Source organism: Falco rusticolus, chromosome 2 (genome assembly GCF_015220075.1).
Source record: "Falco rusticolus isolate bFalRus1 chromosome 2, bFalRus1.pri, whole genome shotgun sequence".
Lineage (NCBI taxonomy): Eukaryota > Metazoa > Chordata > Aves > Falconiformes > Falconidae > Falco > Falco rusticolus.
Window position 1 is genome coordinate 12666646 of NC_051188.1, and position 18918 is coordinate 12685563.

General features: G+C 43.0%; 1 protein-coding gene across 1 annotated transcript in view; it reads right to left on the reverse strand.

Annotated features, from left to right (window-relative positions):
* Positions 1-18918, reverse strand: part of MAML2 (mastermind like transcriptional coactivator 2) — a 215097-nt gene that overhangs the window by 63493 nt on the left and 132686 nt on the right. Inside the window, exon 2 of the mRNA XM_037377502.1 lies at positions 5367-6821. Within this exon, the coding sequence (XP_037233399.1) occupies positions 5367-6821 (1455 nt within the window). The remainder of the gene's footprint in view (positions 1-5366; positions 6822-18918) is intronic.

Genomic DNA, 18918 nt, shown 5'->3' on the forward strand with positions numbered 1-18918 from the left:
GGGCCTTTGAATTACAATGTCCTCAGGGACTGACTGTCCACAGTGTGATTGTCTATATATTTCATTCAGTAAACTGAGCATGAGCACTACCAAGACAACTGTCCACCACAACAATATAGGAACTTATGACACTTTCTCTCTGGTTTTCTGCTCATAAATCAGCTATGACCCTGTAATCGATGGTGGTTATCGGGACATACTCAAGTTTTTATCCAGAATATTTAATTCAGAAGCCCTTGCATGACGGAATGCAACCAAAATGGAGCTATCAAGAAAAGCTGTCATCCAAGTATTATTTTTATAGCAGGCATTGAAAGAAAGGTCACATTGTTATTTTCTTACACTATGGAACAGTTTCTATTATTGCAGATTCCAAAAGCCTGGAATCGTTGTTATTTATGATCTGAGTCAAATTTAAGTCCCGGTTTGTACCAATTACCACAAGCCACTCTAGGTTTTCTCTCTTCATTTCACAAATATTTGCAAAATAATTCCTTCACACTTGAAAACCAAGAGGTTGCCTCACCAAAATATGCTCTTCTTTTCTTCTTTAGTGGTAAACACAAAACTCTGGGAAAATATTGTTTTGATATGAATCAACCAAAGAAGCCACATTTTCTCTGAGAAATTTTGGAGGCTAAATTAGACGTGTAAGTTATCACTCAGCAGTGAACGATAACAAGAGTTTTTATATCTGCACTCTCAAAAAAGCCATTAGATCTTTTGCTCCTGGTGCTTCTTCCTCACATAGCACTCTAACAATCTGACAGTTTAACATACACTTCTTATTAAATCCGTATGGTGCCCATGCTTTACAAAAAAAAAGGTAGAAGGCCATATGCTGCTGCTTACTATGCTGCTGTAAGTCCATTTATGCTTTCCTGAAAATAAATTAAATCACCCTGGGTTTATACTGGAGAAAATGAGAGGACAATCCGTCTCAGCATCTCTGCGGAGCTGCCAGGTTAGTTGAAATACTATCTCTATCCATTGGAGATATTTAAAAGCAATGCATATATAGCAGTTAAGCACTGATTTTCTAGGCATTTGAAGAGCTGGTGTAATGGAGGGGGCCTGCAATGGGGGGGGTCACCTCAGCAAGCTCCTCACTGTTGTCACATCCCTTGCTGCAATGCTGCGCTGTGGCTCTTCTCCAGCCACAGCAGCCATGCTGTGTCCTTGGGTCGTGGAGCACCTGAAAGGCCACTGGCTACATGCTGGGAAACTCCAGCCCGTCCTGTGGGAGAGCATGAGGCAAGAGGCGCATATGGGACATTCGTGCTTGCAGCAGGTACTGGAGAAGGGACTGCTCCATATTCAGAAGGAAGGGAGACTGGTTGGGTTTAAAAGGGAGTCTGTTAAGACCCGGTGAAGAAAATGATCTAAAGCATGCCCCAATTAGGACAAGTAAGGGCAAAAAAAGCCCCAGCTGCAACTCATCACACCACATTCCTGGGTTCTTGGAACAACAGGAAAAAAAAGATAAAAGAAAAAAAGTAGAAGATAATTCCATCCTCAAAGCAATTATAAAGGAACACGGACTAACAAGGCCCTGAGCTCTGCACAAGGGAACACTGTTGTGGGTTGTAACTATATAGGCAACTCTGACGCTTCTAGAGCCATAAAAATAAGGAACACTGGTTGGTTGTGTAAAGTGGGGGCTGAACCTCTCATGATCCCTTGTTAACCTCGCCCCCAATGTCAAGACTAAATAGAGCACATGCCAACATGTAGCAGACAGAGTGGCCTTGCTCCATTAGGGTTCCCATTCTCATGAGCTCAGCCTTCATTTCTCCTCTCCCTTGAGTGAATGAAATTGAATAAAAAAAATTGGAGAAAAAGTCAGCTTGAAATCTTTGAGTTTAATTTGGCTTTAGGTCAAAATCAGAAGGAGATGAATTATATCTTATTTAGTAGATACAGGCTTTTTCTTTTTTTTAATTGTTTTTTGACTTCTTCACTAGTAGACATAGAAGACATAGAAGACTAATGGATCTTATTGAACAAGTCTTAAGGCTATTCAAAAAACTTTGAAAATATGTGTGGAATTTCTTAAGACTAGTTAAAAGCTTCATGTCTTTTGTTCAGAAACCTTAAATCTCGCTTCAGAAACATCTTTCACTGACTGGACTACAATTCTTCACAAGTGGAAAGTTAGGCTTCAAACTCCTGCCCAAGCCCAGCTACAGATTTTCCCCACGTCAGCCCAGGTTCTGTATAAGTATTGCAAACCTAATTAAACTTGTGGAGAATTTGAAGCTTCTAATTATTCCTTAAACAAAGTAAGTATTGAATTTCTAAGAGTTTTTTTCATGCCTGTGCATCTGTTGCATCCTGATAGACAATGGAAAGGTGAATCTTTCCCACAACAATGGAGAATAAAACAGAGAAGCAAGCAAACCCTTCATTCAGATCAACCTTTCAGGAAACCAAGATGATTTCCATCATTTTTATGACTTTTCCCTAGAGGCAAAAGACATCTAATTAGCAAATCCCGCTACAAGTTTGCTCCAATTTGACACAAAGTGAATGTGACAAGCAAAGAAATTATAAGCCTTACATTTCCAGTTAGCCAGCTTGGGTTGATAAAGCCAAGTTCAAATGGTTTTTTTGGATCTTAAAGCTTGGGGAGTAAAAATCCGGATGATGAGCTGGTTCAGCTAAAAATGTGAATTTACTGTGTTCCAGTCAGTGTTATCTGATGGTAATGTCACAGCAGCCCTTTATGAATATGCACTCATATTTCCAGCTACAAAGCATTCCAGCCAGTTCCAAGATGGTCCTTACAGTCCACAATTGTAATGATCTGAGGAGGAGTTGAATGATACCAAGCAGAATCAAACCTTGATTCCTCATGAAGAAATAGGGCATAAGTAAAATAAATATTAATCATGAAGTTAATTAGAAAATGCTGGTAATTAATCATGCATTACTGTTAATGATGTGTAGGAATCCTCAGAGGTAGGAGATAATCCTCCAGGAAAAAAGACCATGCAGCCTAAATGAGGCGACGTCTCCAGTGGGGGACAAATCAGTGGGAGTTGACCCATGAGGTTGCTTTGACCTTTGTTATCTTTATTGGGAGATAATACTAGTGGTGTCTTCTCCCACTCTGATTTAATATTCAGACTGGGCAAGCAGGCCCTGACCAAAGGGTTGGTGGGCCCTTGCAGCTGTGCAGGCAGATGCTAAAGGAGTCCACAGAACTCACAAATCCTACCAGGTGAACGTTATGTTCAAACCATTCCAAAACTGCAATTTATGGAGCAATTGTATTTCTAAGTTTTGTTCCAACAGCTACAGGATACTCTACTGAGAGAGGCTTACTTGAATTTCTGAACTTTGGAACAACTGGTAAGGATCTCCCAAAAAATTCAGTTATCTCTCTAGAGCATAGAAAAAACAGCATTTTTTCTGCAAAAGCCCCACAATCTGTGTCTACAAAGCTTCTAAGCTTCTCAGCTGTGTTGTGGGTCAGGTAGCCATGTCCTGCAGACATAACCATGGACAGTGGTCAGATGACAAGAAACTTTGGAAAGTACTTGCAGAAGTCTATGATGATAGGCAAAACTCCTTGCTTGGTGTAATATCTAAAGTTTGGCTCTCAGCAAAGTTCATTTAGGGCAAGTTTCTTAAGCCAACAGATCTTGTGGCTTCACAGGTGAGAGATCCCACTACACTCATGATAAATCTTGCAAGTACTACTACAGCCAAGTTGCCAAGTACCATCTTGTTGGCTTGCCTCCCTGAGCAGCCCAACAGGGCACAGAGCAAGGAGCTAACATTGCCTCAAGCAAAGTTGCTCTCAGTCTTCTTATTCCTTTCCAGAATGTGACCTTGCATATTTTTTTCAGAAAAATAGTAGTGTTTGCAAAAGTTCTGCCTGTCTCCCCTGTGCTGACAGATTGCTGGAAGCTTCATCATGGCTAAATGAAGGAACTGCTAAAATTCATCCGCCTGCCAGTCTATTAAGAGAATGGGGAAATGCGCCTAAGAGAGCACACAGTGGCCCAAGGAGGAGAGGAAAAGCCAGCAGAGACCTCCCGTAAAACAGTAAAGCTGTGCTTGCTTCCTGCCAATGCTCTTTCTACATCATCTTCCAACAAAGCAACATCTCCCCACCCAAAGCTGCCCATAGGTTTCACCTGATACCTCTTGCTAAGGGATTTTCTGTTGGAAAAAGTCATGGTTAGTTGGCCAGGGAATTTAAAAGAGTTAAAAGGAGAAAGGTGTCCACGCATATAATTTTATTTACTGATTTTTTTCAAAACATCAGACTGTTCACCCAAATAGCTCTGCAAAGAAACTCCAGATCTGAATGACTCATGCACAATGCTGCTTCTCTTGGACTTATTGGAAGACTTAGGCTTTCACTTTTCAGTATTTTCTTGTAACTATTTTTCACATCCACAAATGAGCTCCACGTCTATATTGTCATTCCATACCTTCAAATGTGTTGAGCCCAACTCCCAGCAAAACTACTCAGAGTGGCTTAAATGTTCCAAGGTTAAATATGTTTTACTTGTTTCGCACCTGGTTTTCAGTTTCAGGGCTACAGTGAGGTTGCACATTCAAACTCGACTGGCAGGACTGAAACTTGAGATCCTAGTACATGGTGACTTTGCATAGCATAACTGAGCTATAACCACTGATTTTGTCGAAGTACTGTCTCATGATAACACAGTGAGAGCTGGCCATGTGGTATATAATTGCAGACGTATCTGTGGCAACCTTCACCTTCATATCTAAACATGTATTTTATCCACAGAATATTCCCAGAAGTGTACTGAGTGTTTATAAAGCTCACAGATAAGTCTTAGTTTTTCTTTGCCAAACAGATAACAAATGTGCAAACAGTATTTTTGTCATGTCAGTCAAAAAGATATCTAAAACTAGAATTTCCTAACCCTGCCTCCCGAAGGAAAATGATGCATAAAAATTAACATCGTAAAATATATTATCTAAGATAACATAGGAATTCTTTAGAATTTTGCTATTCAAAAAAGCCTAAATTTTTGTAAGCTAGAACTCTTAGATAGGGCTCCAAAATAAGCTTGCATTTGCCCTACCATCTCACCTTTCTGACAAGTATCTACTTAATACATAGCAGTGACATAGTCACTCCACTGCATTAAGAAAAAAGTGTTATGAACATGTCTTTCTCAAATTTCTTATCAATGTGCATCCATGATAGACCTGAAGAGGTGCTAAATGTGCCATCACCTGCTCTGCAGAAGTATGTGCTGATATGGTTATTATCTGCCACCAGTACACATCCCCTGGAGGAATAAGGCCAGGCTGGAAAAGCCTTTTTTACTACTCAGGCCAGAATGATTCTGTAACAAATAAGGAGGAATTTGCCTTACCTGTCTATGCTGCTGAGAGACTGGATACTGCAAACCTGAGATTTGCTGGCTTTGTTGCATTTTCTGAAGCATCATTTTTTGCTGCATTGCGAGGGGTACGTTAGGTGGCCTTTGAAGAGACTGGTTCGGGAGAGGCTGAGCAGGTTGCGGCTGTGGCTGTTGTTGCTGCTGTTGTGGCTGTTGCACAGGGCCTGAACCCTGTGCCTGCTGCGTGTAGTGCAGAAGGGCAGGCTTGTTTTGGGAACCCAAAACTGAAGGCATCTGCTGGTTTGTTTGCTCTGAGTTAAAGTGAAACAAAGGCTTTGTGTTGCCATGGTGCTGCTCTAGTGGTGGCTGAGCACTGTTGATAAAGTTTCTGTTGAGGTCCTGAGGCTTCTGTTGCATGATTAGGTCCATAGGATTGCTCTGGGGAGTGGTTGGTTTATAAACATAGTTGTTCATCCCTTTCGACTGGTTCCCATTCACTGGTACCCCAAGCATTGCTGAGCTTTGTGGGCTGAACTGTTGCTGGCGAAAAGAAGGACTGGGGATTTTCTCTTGCCCAAAGGGTCCAGGGGAAGGTCCTGATGGAGACAGAGTGGACCAGTTGGCTGTCTGGTTCTGCTGCTGCTGTTGCTGCTGAATCAAGGCATGCTGCTGCCGGTTGGCTGCGATCTGTTTGAGCTGCTGTGCATGAGACACCTCCTGCCAGTTAGCCAACGGCCGACTGGATGCAGAAGAAACCTGTGATACCTGTGTTTGACTCTGAGGCACCGAAGGGATGGGTGAAGAGGTGGACATGGCAGTGGTGGCCATAGTGAAAGCTGGACCTGTAGAAGAAGGTCTCATCTGTGGGGAGCCCACAGAAGCCTGATTCATGCTTGGCGCATATTCACTTTTTATCACCATCTTGTCCATCTGCAGAGATCTCACAGGGCCCCTCTGGCTCTGCTGCCCAAGGTCAATGTTGAATGGCTCATCTTGTTTTATTGTGGCATTTATCATATTCTCTAGCTCAAGATCACTCATTGGTGGTACTGATATGTTAGTCAGCTCATTAAAAAGTTCCTGAAGCTCCAGATCCATCATTTGTTCCCACGAGTCTTCCCCATATCTGTTAGGGAACATGTTCTCATGGGATGTCTGGCCATCTAAGTGTTTGCTGCAGGACATCGTTTCTCCTGGCTCTTTCTTTACCTCTTTCAAAGTCATATTAAACATGCCATTCCCACTAGCATGTGTATTGTTTGCTAGGTTGCTGGCCTTTCTTTGTGATCCTTGTCCCACAGACATAGCTCCTGACATTGCCTGGCTTTGGCAATTGTTAACATGTTGTCCGCCTTGTCCCATTGAGATATTATCACCCACTCTTATCCTCTTAATGTCAAGGAAAGAGCTCTCTGAAACACCATTGGGCCTCTTGTTGTTGACAGGTGAAAGATTTACCACCAACTTTCTCTTCAAGGAGCCTTGGAGCTGAAAAAAGCAGAGACCCCAAAAAAATCATTAGATGACAGAAGAAAAAATCTGTAGTCTATCTGCTAGAAGGATCTTGAAAGGCAACTGGCAGGTAAGCGTTGCTTAGTACAGAAAGCTTGTCTGGGCTTTCTCGGTCAACGGAACTACACAGAAATGTAGGAAAACATGCTGTGAGACATCTCCCTGCCACCCCACCCCGTCCTTGTAGCCACCAGCATTTTTTGAGCACTGCTGCCTCCTGTGGAGCCCCTTTGCCCCAAGGGTGTGAGTGGAGGGAGGTGGCCAGAGCTGCAGCTGACAAAGCCTAGGGCATATCTGCACCAGATTTGCTCCCATCTAACTGCACCAGACAGATCTAAAGTATTTTTAGAAAACAGAGACTAATGCGGTCATGAAATCTACCCTTGTGCCTATCCAGTGCTGCAGGATTTCACTCTCGTGATTTTGGTATATGATCCATTTTTGACTGCTGTAGAGTCCAAAGCTCCTAGGACACGTTTTAATGGCACACACAAGATCCAGGCATCCCAGTCTCACACAAGTTTATACTGGCCAGAGATCTGTATAATTAAAGATATTAGCTGTTAACTTCTTCAAAACTGAAACTGAAGCCACCGGAGCAATGTCAGGTTATGTCAGCCAAGGGTCTGGCCCATTGATGTACCACTGGATTTTTTTTCAGAGATGCATATTAATACATTAAGCCCTAATTGTTTATGTCCTGAAACATCTGCTATAAAACATACAGTCCATGCAACACTGCTCTGAGAACTGTAACTGCTTCCTTTTCCTTGAATATTTACCGTGGTATTTTCATCTGCTCCCAAAGCCCTATGGGCCTACCAAAGGAAAAAAGGGTCACAGCTCTGTTCACCTGATCTACATGCATCTGCCAGGGCTATACACACGAACTCCCATCCCACGCACACAAGACATGCATGTAGTTCTACAAGCTGAAAAGTTTGGACTTGGTACATAAGTCCTCAAGTGCAGAAACCCTCAAGTAGAGTTGCTCTGAACGTGGTTCATAAAAGAATAGATCATTTTTAAACAAGCGTAGCTGTCATATCTTTAGCTCTGTACATTAAAGGTGTGCACACTGAGCAGCAGACACGCACACACTCAGCCCTTGCTCAGTCGTCACACACTGTTGGTGTTTCAGCTGTGAGTCGTGTCAAGAAACTCTGCAGGGAAACACGGCTCATCTTTTGCCTTTCTGCACCTGGGCAGAAGTGCATCAGCCTTGGAGGCCAAACACCTGTGTGTGCCAGTGAGAAAACAGCACCCATACAAACTGCGATACCTTGGGAGGCTGCAATGGGCAGAGGTAACACTGAGAACTCTAATTTTGCAGTTAAGTGAGGAAGGATGATTTATGAGATCTTCCAGTCACATTGTTTGTATCATGCTGTTTCATGTACACAAGTCCATAGGCATGTAATACTCTCTTGTGGCCCCTCTTCCCCTCAAATTCAGGCTCACCGATAGGTAAGAGCTCCTCCCAGATAACTCCAGGTGTGGACACTTTTATTCTGGTGTGAATATCAGTGAGTTGCTTAGGAAGAGCTCAACTGATAAACACATACATCCTCCATACCCACCTATCCTTCGAGTGCATCAGCAGGTCCCTGAGTTTAGCCCTTAAAAGTAAAGCTTATAATTTCTCTCTCTGACACCAAAAATCTCACCTAGTATCTCAAGTTAAGTTGCCAGCATAGCTTTTGAATCACAGATTCACGTTTTCATTTCATAAGGACAGACATGTTGGTGCCTAGTTATACAAGTCCATAGACCTTGTGCCTTCAAAAGTAACTAATTGTTATTAGGTATTCCTCTGGGCAGAGAGTTCTAGGTGGTCACCTGCAAAAAGCACAGACTGTCTTTGGTTAACATGTTCCTTCTGACACATGAGTCACGGTACTTTCCTTTAAAAAAAAAATAAATGTTAAGCTGCATTTCCTTTTACTATCAGTCCTTTTGCTGTCAGTGTGTTTATTAAAATCATTCCCTGTCCCCAAATTCATCTTCCTGGGAAATGGGGAAACCCCCAGGTCATCAGAATACATGACTTGGCAGCATGTTTTGCTTTCAGATGTGCTGCTGACAGAAAGGCTGAACAGATAATGAATAATATATCCTCTGCACACATATATGCTTTATGCGGTTAATATGCATTTCTGAGTTAATTTTGCTTTTGCTTGACATTTTAAAGCAGAGGGAACTGTTTAAAATGCCTTCACATTTTCAAAGCACCTGCACCAGGTTTTCTGATACGAGTAAAAATGCAGGTGTTACACTGCGCTGCGCATGGCAGCTGCTTTTCTTCTGTGTTTGAACTAGCTGCAGGGTGGTAGGGACAGCTGCAGCTGCAGCTGGTAGGGATGAGCTGTGAAGTGGTTTTTCCTGGTGACACGCACAAGTCAGCAGCAGAGCCAGGGAGAGCAACACGATCTCCAGACACATCCCTTAACCAAGCGCTCCCTCCCTCAACATGGGCTGCAGGTCTCCTGGTTTCATGATATCTCTGCTGCTGAAGAGCCCACCAAAAAGGGCACTATACGTTTCTAAAGAAGAAGTAACAAGTGCTGGCTTATCACATGTCCCCAAAACCTTGCAGACACTGCCCTCTGAATGCTGGCAACACCTTGGTCAATAGATGTCCCCACCTTAAAGCAGAAATGAAAGTGAGCGAGGCTGTGAAGGTACAGGGGATTCTCAGGTGACTTCACTGAGGCGGCTGGAAAGGTCCTGATTTCACACACCCCCTGAGTTCAGGATGTGGAGGGCAAGGGCATGGGAAGGATGTGAGCAGCCCCCAGGGATGAAGCCTGCTCTCCCTCCTTGCACTGAGCTGTTACCAGTTCTGTGTCAGGGTGGTCTGAGGGGGACAGGTCTGTGTTTGTTCGGCGAGACAAGCAGTGTCTATCACAAGCCTCTCTGTCTTCCTATTTCATGTGAACACTGCCTTCCACAGGACACAGCCACCCCAGCATTACACCTGATTTGGTTTTAGAAGGGAGCAGATCAGGGTTTGATCACTCAAATCTTTGCAGTTTTCTCATTTTTCAACTACTGATTGAAAGTCAGTACTTGAGCTCATTTTCCCCAAGCAAAGCACAGACTCCTCAGAGGGTAAAAAAAAAAGAGCGTGCCAGATTTCAAGCTCCATCTCTTCCAATTTGCAAGCCAGGATTGATTTGGGTCAGTAAACGTTAAGCAAAAGTTCCTATAACACACAGGCACATTCCTCTGATCAAATGGGCTCGCAATTATGCATCTCAAACTGCTTGATCTGCGTAATACTGAAAAGCTCTGTGATGGGAAACAAGTGACATGACAGTAAGCGGAGAGGAGGAAGCCCTCTGTGCAAGCTCCATCCCTCAGGTGGGTGGGCAGCACCGTATGAAGCATCAAAGAGGCCATGCATTTCCTGGCAGCCTGTGTTATTGTCAGACCTTTTGCTAAACAGTCTCTGGTGAGTCAGCATGCTTTCACACTCATACAGCGAGGCAGTGCTGGACGCGTTGATTTTCTGAAGTTAAAACTGCACGGGGTAGGCCTCTGGAGGTCACGCTTGCAAGGTAGCGCAGTGCTGTTACTGGCCAAACTGCAGCGATGTTAAAAGTGGAGGGCAAAACTCTAGAGATGACTTGGTCTAAACGACCCAGCTCGACACAACGTCCTATGCAGAGGGACAATTAATTTCTATTTAAAACTTATTCTCTGTCTTAAAAGGGATTTAAGAGAGGCAGCTTCTTCTCTAATGCTCCCTGACACCAGGCCAAACCATCAGGAGTTCCACCAAGCTAATAATTAGGGCTCATCATAACCTGCTATCAAATAATTCCTCTTTTTGAAAAGAAAAAAAAAAAAAAGTTTTTTACTTCACCTTTCTTCTGGTTGAAATTTTTTACTAAATGTGAATCTAGAGGATTTTGCTGAAAACTGATTATTCAGTTTTTTTCAGAAAATGGAAACAAAAACTTCTTTGGTGCAAAAGCACAATTTGTCAGTAAGAAATTCTAGAGATTGTTTTCTCCAAAATATCCATATTTAACAGTATTTTTGTCACATTTTTGATCTATTTCTGACATTACCCTTGTGCATTCACCTTATATTCCTTTCCACAAGGACTGTCCAATATGGACAAGAAAAGAATTTGTCTGTGGCAGCAGGAAATCATAAGGACTATCTGGTTTCACTTTCACTGAAAGTCTTATTTTCTGTGCACTTCATTCATGCAGCTTCTTCAGTTGGACGTCCTTTAGAATTTGCTTTTTACTTCATTTAACAATGTGTAGGAGCACAGTGCTTGACAGAAGCCCTAGGTAAACTAGGCAGCAGCCTTGAGTTCCACAGCTCTCGGGACAAGTAAAACACAGCCTGTCCCTCTGACTTGCCCAAGGATCTCCATAGTGCCTGCAGATCTCAAAAAAAATTCATTTCTCAGCACAGCCCATCCTTGTGCTTGTACAGAGATGTTAGTAACACATTTGACTGTTATCTCAAAATATTTATAGCTAGACACTTAAGACTGGACCAAAACACCAAAATGTTCCAAGCAAGCTACAGAGAAAATATCAGTGTGACAGTTTTAAGTCTCCACACATCCTTATTAGCTAAAGACATAAAAAGAAGATCTACCACCTTTACTCTCCCACCTCTCACATTTTCCTACTAAGGTTTGAAGCTTTCTTAGCCTGTGTGGAGGAACAATGGGGACGAAACTCGTAAGGTATTGCTAACTTAAACCCCAAGTGATTATCACACATTGTGAAGCAGGCAGCATGGCAGCATTAGCGATTCATGAGGAGTGATACTCCTGACGTTAAAAAAGCAGCTTTGGATTTTATGCTTTTAATATAGAAGCAGCAGACAAATCCACTTTAAAAGGTCCCTTTTGGACTTCCTAGACTTTCTCACAATAAGTGCTGACTGTATCTATGGCTGCACTGTAAACAAAATCTTTCATGTATCTGGGGAGGCGAAGGGGTAAAGGAATTACATGAAAAATACAGAAAATATTCAAACAATGGAAGCGGCCAAAAACCAACAGAGAGCTCATTCCGAAGGAGGAAAACATGCTGAATGCTACTTCTTATTTATGCTGTGAAAGCACCTTTGCATCCCAGGGCTGGATCCAGCAAGCCACCCCTGGGAGTTAGGGACTGATCCTGCATGACAGCAGCTCTCATTTTTGAAACAGTGGTTTGCAGTGTTTGCTGCCAGCCTTCTGCAGTGCCACCTCCTGCAGTGTCCAGAGCTCAGCCAAGCTGAGGAGCACCCTTCCAGGCAGGGGTTTGGGTTTGCCAGTGCAAAGCCTCCCTGTTGCAGGCATCTTCCCAGCATACAGGAAGACCAGGCATTCCTCTCCTTGTTTTCTCACCTCTTTGGCCAGGCATGATGGTCATGGTGACTCACACCATGGCCAGCTGCAGAGCCACTGAGGTGTCCCAGGCTGTCACAAGGATGAGGAAGGGCCACTGCCCTGAGCTTCCACCTCCAGGGCCATCACAGGTCCTTAACACCATGATCACACATGCACCCTCATGGTCCATTTCTGGTTACAGTCGTACTTTTTAGCAGCAGGCAAAAGGGCTCCCATTACTGCTGGTTTTACACATCTCCTGAAATCCAGCGGCTCTGGCTGTTCCCATTCTTTCCCACACCTAGGGCATCAGGTTCACCCTGATGTCTCTCCTGAATATCTCAATAGCATGGTCCTCTTCTGAGCACCCCTCCCCAGCCCCTCCACTCTGCACTTCCTCTGCACAGCAAGAGGATATTTATTTTTAATCTTTTGTCTTAATTTGCAACTTCTACCTGACATGGCTGAGAATGCAAGCGTGACAGTTGCCTTCAGAGAGATTTTAGCACTCCAGGTTCAGAAAGTCCAATCTGCTGGATGATGCTGATCTGGGAAACAACATTAATTTTTCATACAGGACTGAGTGACAGAGCGGAGGCCCTGGGCGCACCGCACAGCAGGGAGCAGCGCTGGGAGCTGCTGTGTCCTCACAGCACCGGGGCTGGGTCAAGGGGGTACCTCGGCTGCAAAGAGCTGTGCAATAGTAGCAGATGCCATTTCCCACTGCAGCCTGTTTAAACAGGCTCAGCTCCTGGTGCCTCCTGCTGCCTGCTCTGTGTCAGCAGGAAGGGGACCAACAGCTCTCTGAGCAGCGAGGAGGAGGAGGAGGAGGTGTAGGTGCCTTCAGCCCCACACGGTCAGTAAGCACAGCAGCCCAAGCCAGCGCACCTCCACTCTGTCTCGCTCCTCTCTCATTTAGCTGATCACCTCCCAAGACCTCTCCGATCACAAGGAGCAAGGTTTGCTGTCGTAAGAGTTTTGCTCTACACATCCCAAACCTTCCCGTGGCCCATCCCTGTCTTTCTGATCAGCAATTTGGAAAGATGCTTGGTGTCTATACAAGGCCTCTTGTACTGGTGTCCTAGCTCTAGCTGATCCTTAAGCATAAGCACCACTGTCAATAATAATGCTGACTGAGATTTAACATGTTTTTCTCCCTGTTTACTGTAATAAATGTCACTAAAAGAGAATTTATAGTAACAAATAAGGATGTTCCTTGGCTGAAAAGTATCCACTTAATTCTCATTAGCTGGTAACAAGGCTGGAATAGTAATCAGTACGTTAGAAATCCCACAATTTACCTTCACTTATGGAAAAATTACATATCTTGCCAACTGAACATACCAACCTAAAAATGCATCCATATTATTCACAGTGTACTGCCTAGAAATATAACATCAGGGCTTTGGTCCAAGTTGCTGAAGCACAATAATTATATTTTTAATGCAGATTTTACATCTGATGGATTATAAAATATCATGTCTAGCCACAGTCTTTTAGAAGAACAGGAACACAGAGAAACAATAGCACTTTAACTAGGTCAAGATTGCTAATCAGAATGTAACAGTCATTACTGTATGCAAAACAAATAGGCATGAAAGATCTGTATTTCTCATCCTGCAAGCTGTGTATTTGTCTTCTGCAGAAGTATTTTCTGTTCTTTTTTTCTTTTTTTTTAAGATCCTTTTCAACCATGAATAAATTAACAATCACTTTATGTGAAATCTACAGAAATTTATGTCAACATTTATTACCATGAAATGTGGAACAAAGCATAATGCAACCTGAGCTTTGGGAAATGCGAGTGCTTAACTGATCCTATCCTGATGAGAAGGAAATATCAAATGCATTATAAATGTTGACAGGATGATCAGGCATGTAAAAGAGGTCATCCAACACCACCCTCCACATTGTTTACCAGTTTCGTAAGTCAGCTTAAGGTATTAAAAACACATACTATCTTGCATTGGAAGCTCCTAATCCTTAAAAATGTGGCTGTCGTTATTTGATTTGCCTTTTAGAGATCAATAGCGTAGCAGATTTCACCTAAGGAAAGGCTGCTGAGAGCAGTCTGGTCCTGGGTTTCTGTCTAGCATCGCTTCCAAACTAGCTGTGAAAAGGCTTTATAGCTTCATTAGAGCACATACCCATGCCCACACAGGGGCTTTTATTACCTGTCTAAGCACCTGTCTCCTCTGCAACACTCTGTATCAAAAGTTCAATCAATGGAGGAAGACAGCAGCCATCCATCCAGCCTTGGAAAATAAGGAAATATTTAGACTGTTTCTCTCTTCCTGCAAATTAATGCATCACACAGGACACTCATGCCAACTGTTTGGCCTTGAGGTCTTCTGCAGGGTAAGTTACAGTTCACAAGAGATACAGTCATCACTTGTCAATTTGAAAAAAAAAAAGATCCCTTCAGCATATTACTCAGTCTGCTTCCAGCATCAGACTCCATCAACGAGGAGGACAAGGAGGGCCTACTTCAATGAGAACTGTCTTCCATCACTGCATCAACAAAGACTCTCCATGAGCAAAATGGCTTCTTGTTAGGAGGAAGGAATACTGATCCTCTGTCAAAAACTTCCATGGAAAAGTGATATTTAGAATCAAATCCAGGCCTGTGGTAAAAGAATGTCTCTAACAGGGTTGCTGCACTTGTTTGATGGCTGGGTTTGACCTGTATTAGCATCTTCCCCCCGCCTCTCCCCATCACGCATGCTCACCCCATTAAGAAGGGGTGAAAAGAAGGGTAAGAAGGGGTAAACCTTCAGCTTAAACATGCAGTGTCAGGACAGGCCAAGTGCACCCCACCAAGAGTTCGTCCTATAGGAGCAGAACAGGCAAAAGTTTAGTGGGTTTTGGAGTCGAGTAACAACAATGATTTAAGAGCTTTGAAGATACTCCTATGAAGAGAATGGACAATAGAAGGGAGAAATAAAGAGAAAATTATGAAAGTTTATACAATGAGACTAACAGGAAAACCGCAGATCAGGAGAGTACTTAGCAAACTTGAATGGCAGTAAATTCATCTCAGTGAAATGATACTTCTCCTTCCAATGTGGATAGTGTTTGAGGAACTACAGGACACATCCAGAGCTCAGCAAGATCTACAGAGGGACTAAGCATTTATTTGGAAATGGGAAGATGCTGACTTATGAAAGGTGATGATAAAACATTATAGAAGGGAATGTGAAATATTAAACATCAAGCTTCAAGCCAGTCTATGGTTCACGGGGACAGGCTATAGGTGTCAGCGGGCAGGGGAGAAAGCAGTAAGGGTGAGGAAAGGTGGGTTTTGCAGGCTTATCAGGATGATCCTGTGTCTTCCCCTGATATATTTGTCATTGTTATCGCTGAGATGCTGCCAGGGTTTAGAAAGGACACGTCTGGCCAAGTTTCACAACTCCTGCACTTCCAACACTGTAGAAGTCTGGAAGAAAACTGTAAAAATTGGAGTCATTTGACCAGTACCTAAACATTTGCTACTAACTGTACTCCTGAGTTTCAGTTTTTGCCTGAAAACACAGGCAGAATGACAGAACAAGAACAAATAGTAAAAATTGGTCTGATACAATTGGAAGATCATCAGCAGGTACAGGAACGCTAAATGTCTTGTTGTCTTAGACTAGCACACGTTGCTGTTCAGTGATTTTTCCCTATTTGGTCTTTCTTTGAGTACCATCTTGATGATATTTTATGAAAAGGTTGAAAGAATCCAAGCCCAAGAAAATGGACCAAGAATAGAAAGGTTTGTAAACAAGTAACCACCCAGGAAAGAGGGCTCCAGGAGCTGGAAAAGGTCGGTGTAGATAGAGGGGATCAGGAGCAGTTCAGGGTAAGAACAAGACCTCTACAAGATAAAAAAAAACCCAACCATTCAGGTACTGAAGAGCTTACAAGATCATGCTTAAAAGGAATGTCAGAAATTACAAGCAGAGTGGAGAGGATGAGTGGAAGATGTTTGCACAAGTAGACAAGGCAAATGCATGGGGACATCTCTGAAGGAAGTGAGAGTAAGTTTTCTGGTTTTCTTTTCTCTCTGGTTAGCAAAGAGAATATTTGATAGTACATATGATCTAGTAGCAAAAGCTTGGCTTTTGCAAAAAGATTTGCTTTGGTAAAAGGAGTTGACATTGCCATAGGGTTTGTGTGTCTCAAGAGCTGTTGATTCTGTACCAGATGCCATCATCACATGGCTTAAAATGTGACAGTAGTCATTGAATAGGTAGGAAGAGTACGTGAAGACCAAATCTGGTGCAGAAAAGGGATAAAAGAGGGAAATAAAACATGAGAGCTATGCCTTGGCCTGTTTGTGGGAGATGGGCTCAATGGCAGTGCCCTCAGCAACCCTCAGATGGACTGAGGAAAGGCTCAAAGAGACAGCACCACAGCAGGACTTGCAAAAAAATGAGGTGACACAGTCTGCACACGGTAGCCCTTCAGCTCCTTTGTCCTGCCCCTCTGAGGCAAAGCCCTGCTGCTAAGCACGCACTGTGCTTTGTGGCCCACTGCAGACGCTCATGTCTCTGCAGCCATCCAGTCTCCTAGGAGCCTTTGTAGTGACTGACTTTATCCCGACTACAGCTTTCTTCAAGGAATTGTTGGCCCTAGACGCATCATTAAGTCCCATGAGACACAGTGGGATGCTAAGCAGCTGATGTAGATACTCCTGGGAGTTCTGGACAGGAGGCCATTCCCACCAGCTACGCATTACATCTCCTGTGGTGGCAAACCACAGAGGGTCACCACAAAACTTTCAGGTGTTTTTTTAGGCCACTATGATAGTTTTCAGTGAATGGGACAGAAGTGGATTTATTACAACTGATGTTTCCTATATGCCATATTTCCGATGTGCACCAATCACTTGAGTGAATTCATGCAAATAGAAACAGCACTGGAAAATGAGCAGTTCTAGGCCTTTCAAGGATAACAGCCACTCTCAAAGTTCTGTTTTCCTCCACAGCAGCCTTAAGCTTGTTTCTAGAGCCAATTGCGATCACTGACTTTGAAAATTCAAAATGAGAAAAATTCCCTGTCTGGCAATGACTGAGTGGAATAGCATCATCCTGACACAACACACTGTGACGAGGGACACACTCCTGCAAGGCTGGACACAGGTACCACAGCCATCACAAGAAACAGTGTTTATTTGGCTACACAGTAAAAATGGCTCAGCCAAGGACTCTAAGGATCCCTCAACCACAACCAAGCTTTGCTGCATCACTTTTGTAGCCTACATGTCGATGATGCATGAGGTATGGCCAGAAGCAAAACTGTTCAGCTTCTCTGCTGACTTGGATAACGAGTCCAGGCACTTAGAATTAAGTCCCCACCAAGAGTCATGCAGTGGAAGCCCTCTGCAGCTATATAGCTCCATAGCTGGGTCTCTTAAATTCAATCTCTGCAGACCCTTAAGACAGTAGAAAGAGTTTATTTGCTACTTGTCCATTTACCATGTTATTCACAGGAAGAAAACAAAAGTATTGTGGCAAGGGTCTTGGTGGAGAGTTCCTTAGAAGAACTTTAGGATCATAAAATGACTTAGCTATGAAGGAACCTCTGGACATTATGTGGTCCAGGCCCTGCTGAAAGCAGAGCTACCTTCAAAGTTACATCATGTTGCTCAGGACATTGTCCAGGCAAGTGCTGAACACATCCAAGGATGAAGACTCCACAATCTCTCGAGGACTCATTCCAGCTCCCCCTTTTTTCCTTTGTGTCTAGTTAGCAACTTGTGTTCCTCTCATCCTTTTGTTGTTCACTTCTAAGACAGATCTGGTACGTAACTGGAAAACTTTGAATGTAGAGTGAATGAAGAAAATGTATAAAGTTGATTTGTCTTTAAGTCAACGATATATATGATAAGGGAGGAGCAGGAGATGGAAGCCATAAATGACAATGCACTTGAGAAATGACAGTCTCAGTTTCTATGCAGATTCCTTCAGGGAAAGCATCATATCAGTAGGTTTAAATGACTTGAACAATCAAAAAGTTGACCGAGCAAACTGATCCTGCATCAAATGAATCCAAGTTGCTAAATGATGCTTTTCCTTAAGCCCAATCTAACATCCATTGAGATATCCCAGTCTGTAAATGGTCTTTGCTAGACTCTGTTTCTCTCTCCTTGATTATAAGGTTCCATGACAAGGACTTTATCTCTATATATTTTTCTGAAAAATACCCTTCATGCATTTAGACACTGTCAAACACATTAATAACGAGCCCTGTTTTCCAGCTACATTCCAAAAGACACTGATGCACATTCAGCGCCTCTGAAAAGCAGACATCTATTTAGGTGTCAAAATATGGATCCCAATATACTTTAGAAAATAATAGACTGGATAAAATATAATTTTCCATTTCGATAACTAGTGTGAAACTTTTCACCTTTGCAGCACCAGTTAATGGTGACAACAAATCATTACAGTCAAAGACCTACAGAGCAGACTGCTATATAGGGAACTCTGGAAGCAGCAGACTGGTTCATAGTGGACAAAAGACCACATAATTCTTGGTGCTAATCAGTTCCTTTTACCCTTTGTATGCTCCCCTTTCTTTTATGAGCCTTAGCTGAGAAGCTCTATGTCTAATGGGCTCAGAGGGCACTCACCAACTTTCCACTCTCAGAAAGACCGACCGCAAACTCAGGGTTATCAAAGCACTTCAGTGAAACTTTGCTTGCATATAACCTAGACTAGACTTGCTTTGGTAGGTAGATAT